Genomic DNA, 21,532 nt, shown 5'->3' with positions numbered 1-21,532 from the left:
CCAGCATCTGCAGTTCCTTCATAAACACACCCCTGCCAACCCAGATTCCCCATTTACGATAGATACATAGTGCTGGAGACTGCCCGTCCTGCTGGGTCACTATCTTCAGTGTAAACCAGCATCTGCAGTTCCTTCCGACAAATGCCCCATCTAAGCCTGCATTTCCCCAATATCCCTCTAAGTCTCTCCTATCCGCGTACATGTCCAGGTGTCTTTTAAGTGCTGCGATAGTACCTGCCTCAACGGCCTCCTCTAATCGCTCATTTCATACACCCACCAACCTCCGAGTGTCTAAGGCCCCTCAAGACCCTATTAAATCTTTCCCCTCTCTCCTTAAACCCATGTCCTCGGGTTCACACTTCCGCACCGTGATGATTGTGTTATTTTATGATCTCTGAGAGGTGAAACTTTCAGTCTGAAGAAGGCTCTCGACCCGAAACGCCACCCGTTCCTTCTCTCCAGAGATGCTGCATGTCCCGCTGAGTTGCTCCAAGCAACTGGTGTCTATCTTCAAAGGACTGACCAGGACTGCCTCTCTCTCTCTCTCCCTCTCTCTCTCTCTCTCCCTCCCTCTCTCACACAGGCATGAATGGATGAACTCCACGGGCCAGGCAGCATCTACGGAGGGAAATGGACAGGCGACCCATTCTTCAGGCTGCCTTATGTCTCTCCCCCCCCCCCCCCCCCCCCCCCCCCCCCCCCCCCCCCCTCACCCCAAAGACACGAATGCTGGAGAAACTCAGCGGGTGCAGCGGGGCCGAAACGTTGTCTATTTCCATCGCTCCATAGATGCTGCTGCACCCGCGGAGTTTCTCCAGCAAGAGGGGAGAAGAGGGAGTTGCTGGGGGTGCGACTGGTCCTTGGCTGTGCTGCTGGCCTTGCCGAGGCAGCGTGAGGTGTCGACGGAGTCAGTGGAAGGGAGGTTGGGTTTTTTTTTTTGCCTTGCGTTTCGTTGACTAAAATTCCTTTTCTTTGGCACGAGGTTGCTTTGTGTGAGAACAGATCCGAGTGCAGGTGTGGGAACGTGTTGCAAACGAACATCGTTTATATTTAGATCCAACCAGCGCTATAATTAGATGTGTTATCGTGCTATGTGACTTGCGTTCGTGGTGAAAGATCCATCTGTACTCTTTAGTTCAGTTTAGTTTAGCTTTAGAGATACAACGGCCCCCACAGCAGAAGCGTCCACGTGGCAGGGCAGGAAGCTGGAAGTATCCCGCGCTAATTCCGCCACCACCATCATCTATTGCGACAAGTGACGGCTCCCACCGATTGTCGCCGGAAGCTCGCGTCATTTTCAGGACGGACGATGACAGCGAGGTCAACATTTGTAACGAGATGGACACGGAAGAAGAAGAAGAAGAAGAACCCCATTCATCCTTGTTTAGCGATACAGGCCGTTCGGCCCATCGAGTCCGCGCCGACCAGCGATCCCCGCACCCCAACGCTATCCTACACACGCCAGGGAAAATTTACAACTTTACGCCATGCCAATTCACCCACAAACCTGCGCGGCTTTGGAGTGTGGGAGGAAACCGAAGATCCCGGAGAAAAGCCACGCAGGTCACGGGGAGAACGTGCAAACTCCGCGCCCGTGGTTAGGATGGAACCCGGGTCTCTGGCGCCGTGAGGCAGGAACTCTACCGCTGAGCCATCCCTGCCGCCCAACGCTCTCGGCCGAAGCTAGCCGGCCCCGGGTTTAAGTTGCATTAAGTCAAAAAGAATCGCACTGAAAGAGTCGTATTGGATCCTCTCCCAGTTCTGTTTCTCATCTGCAATCTAAGGCCACAGGAGATATTGCTCTGATAAAGGCACAGAGACAAATCTGTGAGATCAGCCACCCACTCCTGCACATGCTTCATCACTGCTCCCTGTTCATGCTTTACTGAAGGACACTCTTTCTTTCCACATTCTGCCCATTTTCTTTCATTTCTCCATTCATTGTCCCGAGGAGTCAAAATACAGCGCAGCAGAGTATACATAGGACACAGGGCCCTTCAGCCCACAATGTACATACTAAACATGACCCCATTGATACTATCCCCTCTGCCTGCACATTCCCTGCACCTCCCTGTGCCTATCTAAGAGCATCTTAGATGCCGCTTTCACACAACAATAACCTTTAGTTTGGTTTAGGTCGGAGATGCAGCTCGGAAACAGGCCCTTCGGCCCACCAGGTCCGCGCCGACCTGCGATCTCCGCACACCAACACTATCCTATACACACTAGGGATATGTTTTACATTTACACATTTACACCAAGCCAATTAATCCACAAACCTGTACGTGTTTGGAGCGTGGGAGGAAACGGACGATCCCGGAGAAAACCCACGCAGGTGTGTGGGTAACGTGTCCGTGCAGCGTAGGATAGAAGTGGTGTGCGGGGATCGCTGGCCAGCACGGGCCCCGATGGGCCGAAGGGCCTGGTTCCGCGCTGTATCTCCAACACTAAAATACCAAATACATTCTCTCTCTATCTCTCTCCCAAGCCCATTACCACCCGGCTGATTCTACCACCAATACCCACACTTGGTCGGAGCTATGGTGGTCATTTAGTGCAACTGTCAGCATTTCTTGTGGCATTTTAGAGATGAAACAACAGAGAGAGAAAGAGTGTGCAGTCAGCCACAAGAAAAACATGCCAACTCCACACAGACATGACCAGAGGTCAAAACCCACCGCAGGTCACTATTGGGGCCCACCAGCACACATCATCCAACATCGAACAGCGCAGCATAAGAACAGGCCATTCGGCCCACAAGGTCTGTACCGAACCTGATTAATGTACGAGGAGCGTTTGACGGCACTGGGCCTGTACATGTTCTTAGTTTACAAGGATGAGGGAAGAACACAAGGCACGGTGGCGCAGCGGCAGAGTCGCTGCCTCACGGCACCAGAGACCCGGGTTCGATCCTGACCACGGGCGCTGTCTGTACGGAGTTTGTACGTCCTCCACGTGGGATTTCTCCGTGATATTCGGTTTCCTCCCACACTCCAAAGACGAGCAGGTTTGTAGGTTAATTGGCTTGGTTTCAATGTAAAATTATCCCTGGTGTGTGTAGGATAGTGTTAGTGTGCGGGGATCGCTGGTCGGCGCGGACTCGGTGGGCCTGTTCCCGCGCTGTATCCCGCCATATTGAAATACCGAATTAATAGTGAAAGGCCTGGATAGAGTGGATGTGGAGAGGATGTTTCCACTAGTGGGAGAGTCTGGGACCAGAGGGCACAGCCTCAGAATAAAAGGATGTTCCTTTACAAAGGAGATGAGGAGGACTTTCTTTAGCCAGAGGGTGGTGAATCTGTGGAATTCGTTGCCACAAACAGCTGGCCAATTCGTCAGGTATTTTTAACATCGCGATTCCCAGGATCGTGGGTAGTACAGGTGTCAAAGGTTACGGGGAGAAGGTGTTGTTAGAAGAAAAATAGATCAGCCATGATTGAATGGGTGAGGAGACTCCATGGGCCGAACGGCCTAATTCTGCCCCAAAGATTTATAATGCCAAGATCAACTCTTATCTGCCTTCACATTATCCAATTTCCTCCATTCATAGAAACATAGAAAATAGGTGCAGGAGGAGGCCATTTGGCCCTTCGAGCCTGCACCGTAACATTCATTCTGGTCACATCATCGAGGCCTTGTGACATAATGTCAACAAATTACTGTTGTGGACGGGCACAAATCGCTGGAGTAACTCAGCGGGACAGGCAGCATCTCTGGAGAGAAGGAATGGGTGACGTTTCGGGTCGAGACACCTTCTGCCCACAGTGAATATCGCTAAACGATCTGAGATGATCTGATCCTTGTCACACAATGCTATTCAAGGAAGCCTGTATTGTAGCTAACTTAATATGAACCAAGAAGCAGCCTTTCAGCCCTTTGGTTCCATGCCAGCTCACAACAGACTAATCCAACTGGGTCTCTGCCCAATATTTCCACGTAGCCTGGCAACCTATTCTCTCTCTCACGCCCATCGAGTCTCAGTTGATTCTCTGCCACTTACCCACGACAAAGGCCAATTAAGCCAAGTTCAGTTTCAGTTCAGTCCATTGTCACGTGAGCCGAGGTACAGTGAAAAGCTTTTGTTTGCGCGCTAGCCACTCAGCGGGAAGGCAACACGTGATTACCATCGACCCATTCACGGTGTGGAGTAACATACGGGAATAACGTTGGGTGCCAGATAAAGCAGGTACAGTCCGAGCCAAAGTAGTCCGCGGGTCACTAGTGAGTTCGACGTTGCTGAACTCCCTGGGACAAGGGCGGAAACAAAAGCAAATGGAAAACAAACTATGGGCGTACAGACAGCACACAAAGTCAAGTTCAACTCAAGGTCACTGGAACCGAGACATCAGGACTCTCTCCTTGTTTTTTTCTTGTTGTTTGGAGATACAGCGCAGAAACTGGCCATTCGGCCCACCGAGTCCGTACCGACCCGCACATCAACACCTCCCTGCACACACAAGGGACAATTTTACATTTTATACCCAAAGCCGATTCACCTGAACACATGTACGTCTTAGGAGTGTGGGAGGAAAACGAAGATCTTGGAGGAATTCCACGACTTAAAATATGAAATGGTACAGGAAATGTATGATGTTATTTTTGGCTTTTATTATTGTAATGTACACTACTTCTAATAAATTAAATTATAAAAGAAAATTAAAAAAAAAAAAATTTTTTAAATTCCTCGCGGGTTACGGGGAGAATGTGTACCCGTAGTCGGGATGGGACCTGGGTCTCCGGCGCTGTGAGGCAGCAACTCTGCCGCTGCGCCACCCGACCGTTTTGTGTTCAGCTCAGACTTGGACTTGAGCCTTCGGCCCAAGAGTGAGATTCACTGAACAGACGATTTCTCTCAACACTTGGCTCAACTACAGCACAAAGCAGCGTCTTTATGTTGGCCGAGGAGGCAGCAAAGTTTAGTTTAGTTTCGAGATACAGCACGGAAACAGGCCCTTCGGCCCACCAAGCCCGCGCCGACCAGCGATCCCCGCACATTAACACTATCCTACACACACTTGGGATCATTTACAATTTTCACCAAAACCAATTAACCTACAAACCTGTACGTCTTTGGAGTGTGGGAGGAAACCGGAGCCTCTGGAGAAAACCCACGTGGTCACGGGTAGAATGTACAAACTCCGTACAGACAGCACCCGTAGTCAGGGTCGAACCTGAGTCTCTGGCGCTGTAAGTTTCTATTATGTTCTCCCTGTGACCGAGTGGGTTTCCTCCAGGTGCTCCAGTTTCATCCCACATCGCGAAGACGTGCAGGTTTGTAGGTTAATTGGCTTCTGTAAAATTGCCCCCAAGTGTGGAGGGTGAGAAACTGGGAAAACACAGAACGAGTGTACCGATGATCGCTGGTCGGCACAGACTCGGTGGGCCGAAGGGCCTGTTTCTACGCTGTATCTCTAAACTTTGCTGGCTTTACCTTGCACTAAACATTATTCCCTTATCATGTATCTATCTACGCACTGTACATGGATCGATAGACAATAGACAATAGGTGGTGGAGTAGGCCATTCGGCCCTTCGAGCCAGCACCGCATGTAGTAATCATGTGTGGGAAAGAACTGCAGAAGCTGGTTTAAATCAAAGGTGGACACAAAATGCTGGAGTAACTCAGCGGGTGAGGCAGCATCTCTGGAGAGAAGGAATGGGCGACGTTTCGGGTCGAGACCCTTCTTCAGACTGATGTCTGAAGTCCGAAGAAGGGTCTCGACCCGAAACATCGCCCATCCATCTCTCCAGCATTTTGTGTCTACCTTCGATAGTAATCATGTATTGACTTTCCGCTGACTGGTTGGCACGCAACAAAAGCTTTTCACTGTACCTCGGTACACGTGACAATAAACAAAACTAAACATACAACGCAGTACAGTACAGCACATCGCAAGAACAGGCCCTTCGGCCCACAAAACCTATGCTGAACTGGATAGACTCGGCTTGTACTCGCTAGAATTTAGAAGATTGAGGGGGGGCATCTTATAGAAACTTACAAAATTCTTAAGGGGTTGGACAGGCTAGATGCAGGAAGATTGTTCCCGATGTTGGCTAAGTCCAGAACAAGGGGTCACAGTTTGAGGATAAGGGGGAAATCTTTTAGGACCGAGATGAGAAAAACATTTTTCACACAGAGAGTGGTGAATCTCTGGAATCCTCTGCCACAGAAGGTAGTTGAGGCCACAGTTCATTGGCTATATTTAAGAGGGAGTTAGATGTGACCCTTGTGGCTAAAGGGATCAGGGGGTATGGAGAGAAGGCAGGTACAGGATACTGAGTTGGATGACCAGCCATGATCATATTGAATGGCGGTGCAGGCTGGAAGGGCCGAATGGCCTACTCCTGCACCTATTTTCTATGTTTCTATAAACATGATGCCAAGACGATCTCTAATCCACAGAATCCATACATCGGTCCATAAACCCGTTATGCTGCTCAAAACTAAACTAAAACTAAAACTAAACTAAAAAGTACAAATTTCCTTGTTAAGAAGGAACTGCAGATAACCATGTAACCATATAACAATTACAGCACGGAAACAGGCCATCTCGACCCTTCTAGTCCGATGCTGGAAAATCGAAGGTAGACAAAAGTGCTGGAGAAACTCAGCGGGTGCAGCAGCATCTAAGGAGCGAAGGAAATAGGCAACGTTTCGGGACGAAACGTTGCCTATTTCCTTCGCTCCTTAGATGCTGCTGCACCCGCTGAGTTTCTCCAGCACTTTTGTGTACAAATCTCCTTGTTCCACTGTGGCCGCAGCTGACAATTAAACGATGTTGACTCTGGAATCCAAAACTGCAGAGCAAACTGTTCTCTGTGGACAGCGAAGATTTAGTGGCTGTAAAGGGCTGTAAGTTCATCCCCGCCGTTCTGACAACAATATTTGGATTTCGCAAATGGTCTCCGGGGTGAGAATGTGTTGCCCGATTCTGCCTTGAACTGGTGTCTGCAGAGCTGTGATTTTTGGAAGCTCGTACAGGCCGTACACAATCAACGCTTGTCAGGGATTTTAACAGAAAGACACAAACACACACGCACCTTTTTTCTCCCCCCATACCTGGGCAGCTCGGACAGAGAGCCGTGCGCAAGGCAATGGCGTGTTCTATCATGTTCTGGGTTGCAACACTATGGGTCGCTGAAAGTCCATGGGAGACTGGGTCTTTATTTCAGTGGATACTTTTAAGGCAGAGATAGATAGATAGATTCTTGATCAGTACGGGTGTCAGAGGTTATGGGGAGGAGGCAGGGGAATGGGGTTCGGAGGGAGAGATAGATCAGCCATGATTGAACGGCGGAGTAGACCTGATGGGCCGAATGGCCTCATTCTACTCCTATTCCTTAAGTTAAATACCTTAAGTTATTTAACGCCCCTGTCCCACTTAGGTCCCACTTAGGAAACCTGAACGGAAACCTCTGGAGACTTTGCGCCCCACCCAAGGTCTCCGTGCGGTTCCCGGAGGTTTTTGTCAGTCTCCCTACCTGCTTCCACTGCCTGCAACCTCCGGCAACCACCTGCAACCTCCGGGAACCGCACGGCAACCCTTGTCGACACCGACCAACATGTCCCACCTACCTGTGTTTAGCCCATATCCCTGTCCAGTCCATGTACCTGTCTAAATGTCCCTCAAACGTTGCGATAGTCCCAGCCTCAACTAGCTACGTTCCGTTCCTATTAAATCTACATCTCCCTCATCTTAAACCTGTGTCCAGCGCTCCTCGAAGGGTGAGAGAGAGAGAGAGAGAGAGAGAGCTCCAGTCCTCTGATCTGGATCCTCACAACAGCGGAAGAGAAACTCAAGACCGCCAATTCGGAGAGAACTGATAGCAAATATCAGTCTGACGAAGGGTCTCGACCCGAAAAGTCACCCATTCCTTCTCTCCAGCGATGCTGCCTGTCCCGCTGAGTTACTCCAGCTTTTTGCGTCTATCAGAGGGAACTGAAGCGGGGAGGGGACACTTACTTGTCTTCCAGTTTGAAGATGCAGTTCTCAATGGGAACCACCCCCGTCACTGGGTCGTGGAAGGTGGTACTTCTTTCATTATGGCTGAAAAACAACGGAAAACACTTCATTAAAAAAAACAGCCCTCGCTTCAATGGTGAGCACTCGTTTTGTGTACTTTTTAGTTTAGTTTAGAGATACAGCGCGGAAATCGTTCTCTCCCTCTCAACCCCATCAAGTCTACTCCGTCGTTCAATCAGGGCTGATCCATCTCTCCTTCCAAACCCCATTCCCCTGCCTTCTCCCCATAACCCCCGACACCCGTAACAATCAAGAATCTATCCATCTCTGCCTTAAAAAGCTCCATTGACATGGCCTCCACAGCCGTCTGTGGCAATGAATTCCACAGATTCACCACCCTCTCACTAAAGAAATACTTCTTCACCTCCTTCCTAAGAGAACGTCCTTTTATTCCGAGGCTGTGACCTCCGGTGCTAGACTCTCCCACTAGTGGAAACATCCTCTCCACATCCACTCTGTCCTGGTCTTGTCAGTATTCGGTACATTTCAATGAGGTCCCCCCCCCCTCAACCTTCTGAACTCCAGCGAGTGCAGGCCCAATAGGGTCGCCAACGTTCTCACTCCCAAATAAGGGGCAAAGGGTCAAAATACGGGACAAATTCCCCACGGCAATTCGTTGACCGACTCGGCCGTGGCTGGGTGAGTGATGAGTTGGCCCGGGGGTGCTGGACTGCACACAAAGCCCAGCCGGCGGGGAGGTGAAGAGTGTTGGCAGGGCGCCAGACTTTGCGCGCGATGTCGCGCGGCCCGGGCCAAAACCCCTCAGCTGCCCCGCCGGCTGGGCTCTGTGTTCTGCTGCACACAAAGTCCGCCCCCCCCCCCCCCTAACTCATGAACCGATGATCGGCCATGAGAAGGAGGGGTGGTGTGGGTGTCGGCGGGTAAGCAAAGGTCCGAAGGTTGGAGAGCTGGCCGGGCTTCCGACTGACCGACGGGGCCACGGGCGAGGCGCTGCTGCTGCACTACGTCGGGACGGGCGAGGTGGGGCCGGACGCAGCGCTCCGAACATGACAGTCCCCTCGACCCATTTACGGGACAGTTGGCAGCCCAATGGCCCAGTGTCGTCAAATGCTCATCAAGTCAAGTCAAGTTTATTTGTCACATACACATACGAGATGTGCAGTGAAATGAAAGTGGCAATGCTCGCGGACTTTTGTGCAAAAGACAAACAAACAAACAACCAAACAAACTATAAACACAATCATAACACACATATTCTTTTACATAATAAATAATGGAAGGAAAAACGTTCAGTAGAGTTAGTCCCTGGTGAGATCAGCGTTTACAGTCCGAATGGCCTCTGGGAAGAAACTCCTTCTCAACCTCTCCGTTCTCACCGCATGGCAACGGAGGCGTTTGCCTGACTGTAGCAGCTGGAACAGTCCGTTGCAGGGGTGGAAGGGGTCTGTCATGATATTGTTGGCTCTGGAGTTGCACCTCCTGATGTATAGTTCCTGCAGGGGGGGCAAGTGAAGTTCCCATAGTGCGTTCGGCCGAACGCACTACTCTCTGCAGAGCCTTCTTGTCCTTGGCAGAGCAATTCCCAAACCAGATGGCAATGTTCCCGGACAAGATGCTTTCCACCGCCGCTGCGTAGAAGCACTGGAGGATCCAATACGCCAACCCAACCCACTCTGGGATCATCCTCGTAAACCTCCTCTGGGCCCTCTCCAGCTCCAGCACATCCCTCCTCAGGTACGAGGGCCAGAACTGCTCGCTGTGTTGACCCCCACCATAAATGATGCCCGTATCCAATACACAAACGGACTCCGACTGTCCAAAAGCCACCGCATTCCCGGGCAGTCTCCTCTAAGCTTAAAATAAAATGGATGCCTTGAAAGCCGACAGAAATATCAAAGCCTCATAAAGCCCGACAAGAAGGTTCTGTATGCCTGAGATGTGCTCATGAAAAGAAAACAGCATTTCCACATGTAAGGTCTGCTTATCTTGTTCGAATTGTAGGAATATTTCTTGTACGACATAAAACATTTTTTTTTTTTTTTTTTTAAATAGAAAAATGCATTCCTGAAATTCTAATCCAGGGCAGTCGGGGAGTGAAACTGTCTGAATAACACGTAGTTGTTCTGTACAGAAAATATCTCCCAAAGTTCCCATTACAGGAACGGTACTGAGGGGCGATCATCTCAACGCACGCTTTTAATGTCGGATAACTCCTGCTGAAATACTCCGCGGCAAGTACTCGACGGTGGTGCAGCGGTAGAACTGCTGCCTCACAGCGCCAGATACCCGGGTTCGATCCTGACTACTGGTGCTGTCCATACATAAGGTCATAAGTAATAAGGGGAAGAATTAGGCCATTCGGCCCATCAAGTCTGTTTTTTTTCAGAGAATCAGCGCGGAAACAGGCCATTCGGCCCACCGACCAGCGATCCCCGCACATTGACACTATCCTACACCCACTAGGGACAATTTTTACATTTTCCAATTAACCTCTGTACCTATATATGTCTTTGGAGTGTGGGAGGAAACCGAAGATCTCGGAGATAGCCCACGCGGGTCACGGGGAGAACGTAGAAACTGCGTACAGACGGCACCCGTAGTTGGGATCGAACCCGGGTCTCCAGCGCTGCATTCGCTCGCCGCCGTGACTGCCCCAGCTCTCTTGGAAAATGAGATTGATCTATCTCTCCCTCCGAACCCCATGCTCCTGCCGTCTCCCCATAACCTCTGACACCCGTACTAATTAAGAATCTATCTCTGCCGTAATAATATCCATTGACTTGGCCTCCTGGGGCAAAGAATTCCACAGATTCCTCCTCATCTCCTTCCTAATGCCCCTGTCCCACTTAGGAAACCCGAACGGAAACCTCTAGAGACTTTGCGCCCCACCCAAGGTTTCCGTGCGGTTCCCGGAGGTTTTTGGTGGTCTGCCTACCTGCTTCCAGGTAGTGCAACCAGGTAGGGAGACCACCTGCAACCTCCGGGAACCGCACGGAAACCTTGGGCGGGGCGCAAAGTCTCCAGAGGTTTCCGTTCAGGTTTCCTAAGTGGGGCAGGGGCATTAAGGAACGCCCTTTAATTCTGAGGCTGTGACCTCTGGTCCTAGATTCTCCCACCAGTGGAAACATCCTCTCCACATCCACTCTATCTAAGAGTCCTTCAATACAGCGCAGGGTGCATCAGCCCAGAGGTTGCGCTTATCTCTCTGAAACCAAACCGAGACTGTTATCACTTGGTCATGTCTGACACCCACTGTGTTCAAAGACTTCAGCTGAAGTTATCAGCAGTCTTCAATCAGAGTCAGCGGCTTATCAGGCTGAGAGGTTATATGATGCACGCCAGCCAGCACCTGGCAATGTTTAAGATTCAGTGATGAAGGCGGTGATATCCAATTCCCTATCCTGGACCCCCTGTTCAACTCAAGCAGCAGTGAACGCAACAGCCCGCGTGTAGGAAAGAACTGCAGATGCTGGTTTAGATCGAAGGTGGACACAAAATGCTGGAGTAACTCAGCGGGGATAGGCAGCATCTCTGGGGAGAAGGAATAGGTGACGTTTCGGGTCGGGTCTGAAGAAGGGTCTCGACCCCGAAACGTCACCCGTTCCTTCGCTCCAGAGATGCTGCCTGTCCCCGCTGAGTTACTCCGGCATTTTGTATCAGCCAATGAGAACAACCAGTTCCTCTTGCGTCAAGGACAGTCCGACTGATGATGAGGCTTCACATCGCACGCAGGAAGGACAACGAACGAGTCTAAAACTTGGCGCAAGTTAAGCGAGAAGAGAACGAGATGCGCAAGGAGGTCCGCCGTGATTCTGCCGTGGATGAAGCCAGCTGCACATGTGGACAGCGATGTGTGTAGGATCAGGATGTCACAGAACCGCAGAGAGCGTGGATCATTTCTCAAGGGGCGGCAGGGTGGCGCAGCGTTGGAGCTGCTGCCTTACAGCACCAGACACCCGGGTCCGATCCTGATCACGGGTGCTGTCTGTACGGAGTTTGCACGTTCTCCCCATGACCGGCTTGGGCTTTCCCCGGGGTGCTCCGGTTTCCTCCCACACTCCAAAGACGGGCAGGTTTGTAGGTTAATTGGCTTCTGTAAAAATTGGAAATTGTCCCTAGTGTGTGTAGGACAGTGTCAAACCCCTGTCCCACGGTACGAGTTCATTCCAAGAGTTCTCCCGAGTTTGCCCCGATTCGAACTCGGAGATTTACGGTAATGGCCGCTCGTCGGTACTCGGGGCTCTCGTGGACATTTTTCATCACGTTGAAAAATCTTCACCAGTCTTCCCGTGCTTACCTGCCGTTAGCGAGTCTTCCCGAGTAACCTGCCGTTAGCGCTAAGAGACGTCCCCGAGCTCCGACGTACCCGCTACGTTCATTCTCCATGCTTACCACGAGTTTGAGATTTTTTTTAAAACTCGGAAGAGCTCTTGGAATGAACTCGTACCGTGGGACAGGGTTATTAGTGTGCGGGCTACCGCTGGCCGGCACGGACATAGAAACATAGAAATTAGGTGGAGGAGTAGGCCATTCGGCCCTTCGAGCCTGCACCGCCATTTAATATGATCATGGCTGATCATCCAACTCAGTATCCCGTACCTGCCTTCTCTCCATACCCTCTGATCCCCTTGGCCACAAGGGCCACATCTAACTCCCTCTTAAATATAGCCAATGAACTGGCCTCGACTACCCTCTGTGGCAGAGAGTTCCAGAGATTCACCACTCTCTGTGTGAAAAAAGTTCTCCTCATCTCGGTTTTAAAGGATTTCCCGCTTATCCTTAAGCTGTGACCCCTTGTCCTGGACTTCCCTAACATCGGGAACAATCTTCCTGCATCTAGCCTGTCCAACCCCTTAAGAATTTTGTAAGTTTCTATAAGATCCCCTCTCAATCTCCTAAATTCTAGAGAGTATAAACCAAGTCTATCCAGTCTTTCTTCATAAGACAGTCCTGACATCCCAGGAATCAGTCTGGTGAACCTTCTCTGCACTCCCTCTATGGCAATAATGTCCTTCCTCAGATTTGGAGACCAAAACTGGGTGGGCCGAAGGGCCTGTTTCCGTGCTGAATCACTAAACTCCGGAGATCATCGTTAATTTGCCCGCAGGGGCGCATTGCTTCGTTGCCCGTGTTATTCACCCCCGAGTGACTTTGAACACAGACACACCCTTTCAACAGAAAAAAAATGTGCTGACAGAAACAGGTTAGTATATTGCAGTCGCCACAGGGCCTATCAATTAAACATGGGGCAAGCTGCTTCTTCAGGGTCAGAAGAAGGGTCCCCACCCTAAACGTCACCCATCCCTTCTCTCCAGAGATGCTGCATGCCTGACCCTGCTGAGTTACTCCAGCACTGTGTGTTTATCTTTGGCAGCTGTAAATTGGGGCTAAGAGGCTACATAACATTCAGCCTGACGGAGGGGTCGGTTCCACGTCAAATGTGGGCCGCTCGGTGGCACAGAGTTGCCACCTCAAAGCATTAGTGATCTGGGTTCGATCCTGACTACGGGCGCTGTCTGTACGGAGTTTTACGCTCTCCCCTGTGACCCAGCGGGTGGTCCGGCCTCCACCCACTTTCCAAAGACCAACAGGTTTGTGGGTGAAGGTACACAAAAAATGCCGGAGAAACTCAGCGGGTGCAGCAGCATCTACGGAGCGAAGGAAATAGGCGACGTTTCGGGCCGAAACCCTTCTTCAGACTGATGGGGGGGGGGGGGGGGGGAGGGGAGGGGGGGAGGAGGGGGAGGGGGAGGAGGAGGAGCCCGAGGGCGGGGGGATGGGAGGAGACAGCTCGAGGGTTAAGGAAGGGGAGGAGACAGCAAGGGCTAGCAAAATTGGGAGAATTCAACATTCATGCAATCAGGATGCAAGCTGCCCAGGCGGAATACGAGGTGCTGTTCCTCCAATTTCCGGTGTTGCTCACTCTGGCAATGGAGGAGACCCAGGACAGAGAGAGGTCGGATTGGGAATGGGAGGGGGAGTTGAAGTGCTGAGTCACCGGGAGTTCAGGTTGGTTATTGCGGATTGAGCGGAGGTGTTCGGCGAAACGATCGCCCAACCGCTGATGAGTTTGCCTTCCACTCCTGTGACCACACAGTGGCTATCCAGTGTGCTTTTGATAATCATGTGTTGTCTTTCCGCTGACTGGTTAACAGGCGGAAAAAAAGCTTTTCACTGCACCTCAGTACACGTGGCAATAAACTCAAACTCAAAACTTAAGTAATTTGCACATTTTAGTGAGTAAAATGGGGACCTCTCACTCCCCTGTATGTGTGTGAGTAGCAATGAGTTGGAGAGGTCATGTTGAAAGACACTATCGACAGCAAGTTCCCAAACCCCAGTCACGTTTTGAAAGCTGGTTACGGCACATTCTTGTCTTTACAGACATCCTACAGCGTCTCAGCTTCTTCTGACATTCGTCGACATTGAAATACACTTTAACGTCTGAAGAACGTCTGGTCTTGGCCCTAAACGTCACCCATTCCTTCTCTCCAGAGATGCGTCCCGTCCCGCTGAGTTACTCCAGCATTTTGTGTCTAACTTCATTGCATCTGCGGTTCCTCCCCACGCCTTCTGTATGTACTGCCGGGGAAACTGTGGCTTCGGGTCGAGACCCTTCTTCAGACTACAGGCTTGTTGCAATGAGTGCTGCAATGGGCCAAATCCAGAAGCTGCAGTTCCTTCCTACACAAAATATACTTGAAAGTCATTCAGACACCATACAACTAAATTCCCCTAAAAAAATGCTGGAGTGACTCAGCGGGTCAGGCAGCATCCCTGGAGAACATGGACAGGTGACATTTCGGGTCGGGATCCTTTCGATATTACAGAGTTTTATACATTTTATAAGTAAGAATCTTGAGGGGTTGTCACACTTGGGCGACCAAATTGGCGAGTTTAGAAGAATTTGAAAAAAATGACATGTTGAAGACCTCCTTCAACTATGTTGAAGACCAGCTTCGACTACCTTCGACTACCGTCGACTAACATGCCGACCTACTGCAACTAAACCTACGAGTAAAAAAAGTATCGATTTTTTCCATGGCGACCTTTTTTTACTCGCGGGCATTTTTTGACATGTTGAAAAAAACGCCGCGACCTAGCTGAGGCCTCGAGTACGCGGAGACCACTCTCGAGCACGAAGGAGAGTTACGAAGACCTCCTACGACCTCGTGTCGACCATGCTGCGAGTATGAGTCGAGGGCAAACTCGCCAGAACTCGCGGATTAGGTCGCCCAAGTGGGACAGGCCCCTTAAGGATTTAGTTTGTCAAAACCCAGGCCTCCACTGGTCTGCATTGAGGTGGTCTTTCTGCTTGTAGTTTCGGGGTATGGGTGGGGGACCCTTCAGACTGAGAGAAGCACCCCCACATCTCTCCTCCTCCCTTCACAGATGCTGCCTGACCCACTGAGTTCCACCTGCTCAGGATTCCAGCATCTGCAGTCTCTCCTATCGTAAGCCACAAGGTCATAGGTGACAGGAGCAGTATTAGGCCATTTGGCCCATCTAGTCTGCTGCGCCGCTCAACCATGGCTGGTCTATCTCTGCCTCCTCCAATGTATCTCCAGTGGTATCTCCAATAGCAGGGAGAGGTTGCCGTCTGCAACTGGGACGGAGTGGCTTAGGAAGGGATCAGCCCCAGGAACGGCAAACCGGAGACACACGAGGACAGTCCCGCACACAAACAGGCCCTTCGGCCCACAATAACTGTGCCAACCATGATGAAAATAATCGGCCAACTAATCGAAACTACACGCACAAAGTCCATGTCCTTCCATTCCCTGGCTGTTGGCGAGCCTGTGAAAATGCCTCCATTTTACCAGGCATCGTGTTCCAGGCACCCACCACCCTGTGTAGAAGGAGAAGTTGGTGTGAGGTCAGCAAAAGTGCTGGAGAAACTCAGCGGGTGCAGCAGCATCTATGGAGCGAAGGAAATAGGCGACGTGTGAGGCAATGGGGGACGTGCCAAACTTGTCTTGTAAATCTTCGTCAGACATTCCCCTCTCACCTTAAACCTATGGCTTGTCTTATTTGACACTTTCACCCTGGCAAAACGTTTTGTTGTTATACAGAGTGGAAACAGGCCCTTCGGCCCATCGAGTCCACGCCGACCAGCGATCACCTCCCCTCCCCCCCCCACACACTAATTCCATGTTACCTGACATTCACATCCGCTCCCTTCACTCTAGGGGTAATTTACAAGGAGCCAACCAACCGATAAACCTGCACGCCGTTTGAGTGTGGGAGGAAACTGGAGAACCCGGGTGATACCCACGCAGGTCACGGGGGGGGCGTGCAAACTCCACGCAGACAGCACCCGTAGTCAGGATCGAACCCGGGTCTCTACCGCTGCGCCATCATTCCACCCTTAAAAGTCTTCGACTATCTCCCCTATCCTTAAAATTCCATGTTTAACGTAGATAAAATTATTCAGACACAAGGAACTGTGATGAATAAAGTTATTACCCAGTGGATATTTTTAAGGCAGAGGTAAATAGATTCTTGATTAGTACGGGTGTCAGAGGTTATGGGGAGAAGGCAGGAGAATGGGGTTAGGGGGGGGGGGGGGGAGATAGATCAGCCATGATTGAATGGCGGAGTGGACTTGATGGGCTGAATGGCCGAATTCTACTCCTATTTCTTAAGACCTTGGTAACAGTGTCATTATTAACAAGGGACTGTAAGGAATGAACTTATTGATAATATCATTATTTATCTGCTAAAGCGTTGAGAGTCTTCTCGTTGGGGCGTTGAGGACTCAGCGGGGACCACGAAAGCCTTAAGTCATGTTTCAACAATGTCCAGATCATGGCCTGTTCTGTGTAACGCAAGCCAAGAGGGTTGGTTTCAGTTGACACCCTTGTGGCAAGAACTCGTACCATCGGATCATACGGCTCCTGTTGGCTTCTCTCACTCATGCACAAGTCATTTCCTTCAGCGGTTTAAATTATTGAACATGACAAGTTTAATCAGGCTCGAAAAATTCCCTTCCCCTCTCCACCCCAATTGGCCAAGTGAGAAAATGAGAGGTATGTTGGAATGAGACCATTTTATTGGTATGACTACACGGCAAATCAAATTCCTCGTATATTGCAAAACATACTTGGCGAATAAAGTATGATCATTAATATTATTATGGATTTACACATAGAAAGTAGGCCTAGGAACAGGCCATTCGGCCCTTCAGGCCAGCACCGCCATTCTATATGATCATGGCTGATCATCCAAAATCAGTAGGAAAGAACTGCAGATGCTGGTTTAGATCCAAGGTAGACACAAAATGTTGGAGTAACTCAGCGGGACTGACACCCGAGGAAGAGTCTCGACCCGAAACATCACTTATTCCTTCTCTCCAGAGATGCTGCCTGTCCCGCTGAGTTACTCCAGCGTTTTAGAGTCCACCATTCAAAGTCAGTACCCAGTTCCTGCTTTCTCCCCATATCCCTTGATTCTGTTGGCCCCAAGAGCTATAGCTAACTCTCTCTTGAATACAGGAAGAGTTTTGCTCAGCTTCGGGTAATGCCTGCCTTATTCAGACCCACTGAGGTTCATCTGGACAAGACCAACTAACTGCACGCCAGCCCGCTCAAGCATGGCCCATCTAACCACAGCTATCAACGTTAGCCAGCAGGCCTTCCAACCAGAGTCATAGAGTCTTACAGTGGGGAAACGGGCCCTTTGGCCCAACATGCCCCATCAGCACTAGTCCCACCTGCCTGCGTTTGGCCCAACCTGTCCTATCCATGTACCTGTCCAACTGTTGCCTACGAACTGTAACGTCCAGGTTCAGGTTATTATTAAACACGACAACCTCATAAGCTATGAACTACAATAGACTATTATTATTAAGTGTTTAAGATGCTGCAAAAGTCGAAGGTAGACAAAAATGCTGGAGAAACTCAGCGGGTGAGGCAGCATCTCTGGAGAGAAGGAATGGGTGACGTTTCTGGTCGAGGTTCTGAACAAGAGTCTCGACCCGAAACATCACCTATTCCTTTTCTCCAGAGATGCTGCCTGACCCGCTGAGTTACAATAGACAATAGACAATAGACGCAGGAGTAGGCCATTCGGCCCTTCGAGCCAGCACCGCCTTTCAATGTGATCATGGCTGATCATCCCCAATCAGTACCCCGTTCCTGCCTTCCCCCCATATCCCCTGACTCCGCTATCTTTAAGAGCCCTATCTAGTTCTCTCTTGAAAGTATCCAGAGAACCGGCCTCCACCGAGGCAGAGAATTCCACAGACTCACAACTCTCTGTGAGAAAAAGTGTTTCCTCGTCTCTGTTCTAAATGGCCTACCCCTTATTCTTAAACTGTGGCCCCTGGTTCTGGACTCCACCAACATCGGGAACATGTTTCCTGCCTCTAGCGTGTCCAAACCCTTAATAATCTTAAATGTTACTCCAGCATTTTGTTTCTATCTCTATTCAGCACCCTCACAAAAATCTCCAGCCTGAGGGAAGTTCTGAAGAGGGTTACCAGAACACTGTGTAGAACATAGACTGGGCAGCACAGTGGTGCACAGTAGAGGCACAGTGCTATACAGTCAGTGGAAAGACTACACATGGTTACAATCGAGCCATTCACAGTCAACAGATACATGATACGGGAATAACGTTTAGTGCAAGGTAAAGCCAGTAAAGTCCGATCAAAGATAGTCTGAGGGTCTCCACTCAGGTAGATAGTCGTTCAGCACTGCTCTCTGGTTGTGGTAGGATGGTTCAATTGCCTGATAACAGCTGGGAACAAACAGTCTCTGAATCTGGAGGTGTGTGTTTTCACACTTCTGTACATCTCGGAGAGAAGGCAGGTACGGGATACTGAGGTGGATGATCAACCATGATCATATTGAATGTAGGTGCTGGCTCGAAGGGCCGAAGGGCCTACTCCTGCACCTGTTTTCTATGTTTCTATGTTTGCCCGATGGGAGAGGGGAGAAGAGGGAGTGACCAGGGTGCGACTGGTCCTTGATGATGCTGCTGGCCTTGCCGAGGCAGCGTGAGGTGTAGATGGTGTCGGTGGGAGGGAGGGAGGTTTGTGCGATGGTCTGGGCTGCGTCCACAATTCGCTGCAATTTCTTGCGGCCTTGGACGGAGCCGTTTCCCAAACCGTGCTGTGATGCTTCCCGATAAAATGCTTCCTGCGGCGCATCTGTAGAAGTTGATGAGAGTTGGGGACATGGAGAACTAGCCGAGCCTTCTCAGGAAGTGGAGGCCAGAGGGATATTGTGAACTGGGGCATCTCTGGATCCACTGATAGTGAGATAGAGCAGGGTACAACCTCGCATACAGGCTCAGCATCACTCACCTCACTGCACCCACCTCTCACCTATACGGGGATAGAGTGGATGTGGAGAGGATGTTTCCACTAGTGGGAGAGTCTAGGACTAGAGGTCGCAGCCTCCGAATTAAAGGACTTCCTTTAGGAAGGGGATGAGGAGGAATTTCTCTAGTCAGAGGGTGGTGAATCTGTGGAATTCATTGCCACAGACGGCTGTGGAGGCACAGTCGACGGATATTTTTACGGCAGAGATAGATAGAGTCTTGATTAGTACGGGTGTCTGGGGTTGTGGGGAGAATGGGGTTAGGAGGGAGAGATAGATCAGACATGATTGAATGGCGGAGTGGACTCGGTGGGCCGAATGGCCTAATTCTGGCCCTAGGACATTATGATCTGCCACTGTACATCCGTACAATGGATTCACAGTAAATCAGTGAGTGGACACGTACAGCTCTTGTTGGTGACCCCAATGGGTAATCAGTCAATCACACCGGGCATGTAGCACAGTGTGTTACACACAGCCTTATATTACATTCATGCATCGGCAGTGGTCGCAGCAATGAACCGCCTTGTACCAGTGAGGTACAGGAGCATCTGCCACCACCGGCCACTCAGGACAAGTCGTGCAGAGTAACGGAGACATGGTGTTTTGTTTGGGTACAAATAACTGCATGAGGGGGAGAGAGGGGGAGAGAGAGGGGAGAGAGAGGGGGAGAGAGAGAGGGGGAGAGAGAGGGGGAGAGAGAGGGGGGAGAGAGAGAGAGGGGGAGAGAGGGAGAGAGAGAGAGAGAGAGAGAGAGAGAGAGAGAGAGAGAGAGAGAGAGAGAGACTGAGAGAGAGAGAGAGAGAGAGAGAGAGAGAGAGAGAGAGAGAGAGGGAGAGAGAGAGAGAAGAGGAGAGAGAGAGGAGAGAGAGAGAGAGGGGAGAGAGAGGGGGGGAGAGAGGGGGAGAGGGGGGGGGGGAGGGGAGGGAGGGGGGGGAGAGAGAGGGGAGAGAGGGGGGGGGGAGAGAGAGGGGGGGGGGAGAGAGGGGGGGGGAGAGAGGGGGGGGAGGGGGGGGGGAGAGAGGGGGGGGGGAGGGGGGGGGAGGGAGAGGGGGGGAGAGAGGGGGGGGGGGAGGGGGGGGAGGGGGGGGGGAGAGGAGGGAGGAGAGGGGGGGGGGGAGAGAGGGGGGGGAGAGGGGGGGGGAGAGAGGGGGGGAGAAAGAGAAAGATATGTGAAGAGAGAGAGAGGGATGAGAGAGAGGGGGGGAGAGGGGAAAGATGGAGAGAGAGAGAGACAGACAGAGATACAGAGACAGACAGACAAGCAGAGAAAGAGGCAGAGAGGTAAAGCACAAGCTGAGAGAGAGAGGCAGACACAGAGAGACAGAGAGGGGGGGAGAGGGAGACTGTGCGAGAGACAGAGAGAGAGAGAGAGACGGAGGTACAGAGACACGGAGAGAGACAGAGAGAGAAACATACAGATAGCCAGGCAGAGAGAGACAGAGACAGAGACAGGCACAGAACAACAAGAGCTGGTATGGAGAGAGGGAGAGAGAGGGTGGTGAGAATGTGTGTGTTGATGTCACCCACATAAATGGAAGCTGCCGGCAGAGATGAAACATGTCACCACACCACTCGCGCACAAGCTGCTCCACCGTTTAACCGTCTGGCAGCCGGAGACTTTTAACACAGCGAGCCACGGACACAGCCTTGCATGTCCGAGCTGCCTCAGCCTCACACTGTCACGGAGGCCTGTGTGTGTGTGTGTGTGTCTCTGCTCCTGGGGAAGACTGCAATGCAGCATTATCCCAGCGAGAGAGAGACGGAGAGAGGGAGAGACGAGCTGGTTAAATCAGGCTGTGCACTGTTGACTGTACACTGTCCTCGACACCGCAGCAAAAAACCTACCTCTTCTTCCTATCAGCTCTGAACTTTAGCATGTTTTAGCCTCAGAGTTACTGCGCCCGCGACGGAAAAATCAGCTGGCGGCTGCCTTCTTCCCCGCCGGCCGGCGAGACGGGGATCGTTCCCGGCACATCCGCTCGGATCCCGGACAGAATTCCACTGCTGGAGGCAGGGAACGTTGCTGCATTCATAATCTCCCAGCTTGCGGACTGAGCCCACACCTAGGCAGGCAGGCAGGCAGCAAGGTGGAATTGCAGGGGAAGCAATTTCCTCCACACAGTCAAACCAGCCCCCCTCCCCTCTCCTTCTCCCCTCCTCCCAATAACAACACCCCCCCCCCCCCCCCCCCCCCACCCACACACCAACACTACTACCTTCC

The 21,532-nt window shown here is 51.2% G+C and overlaps 1 protein-coding gene across 4 annotated transcripts in view; it reads right to left on the bottom strand.

The window, feature by feature from the left end:
* plekha6 (pleckstrin homology domain containing, family A member 6) overlaps positions 1–21,532 on the bottom strand; it is a 198,616-nt gene that overhangs the window by 73,856 nt on the left and 103,228 nt on the right. For all 4 annotated transcript variants that reach the window (XM_055654906.1, XM_055654908.1, XM_055654907.1 and 1 more), the window contains one exon: positions 7,964–8,047. In XM_055654906.1, coding sequence (XP_055510881.1) covers positions 7,964–8,047 — 84 coding nt within the window. The remainder of the gene's footprint in view (positions 1–7,963; positions 8,048–21,532) is intronic.

Source organism: Leucoraja erinacea, chromosome 24, assembly GCF_028641065.1.
Source record: "Leucoraja erinacea ecotype New England chromosome 24, Leri_hhj_1, whole genome shotgun sequence".
Lineage (NCBI taxonomy): Eukaryota > Metazoa > Chordata > Chondrichthyes > Rajiformes > Rajidae > Leucoraja > Leucoraja erinaceus.
Note: the sequence above shows the minus strand (reverse complement) of the source record. Positions and strands in the feature narration are given on the sequence as shown.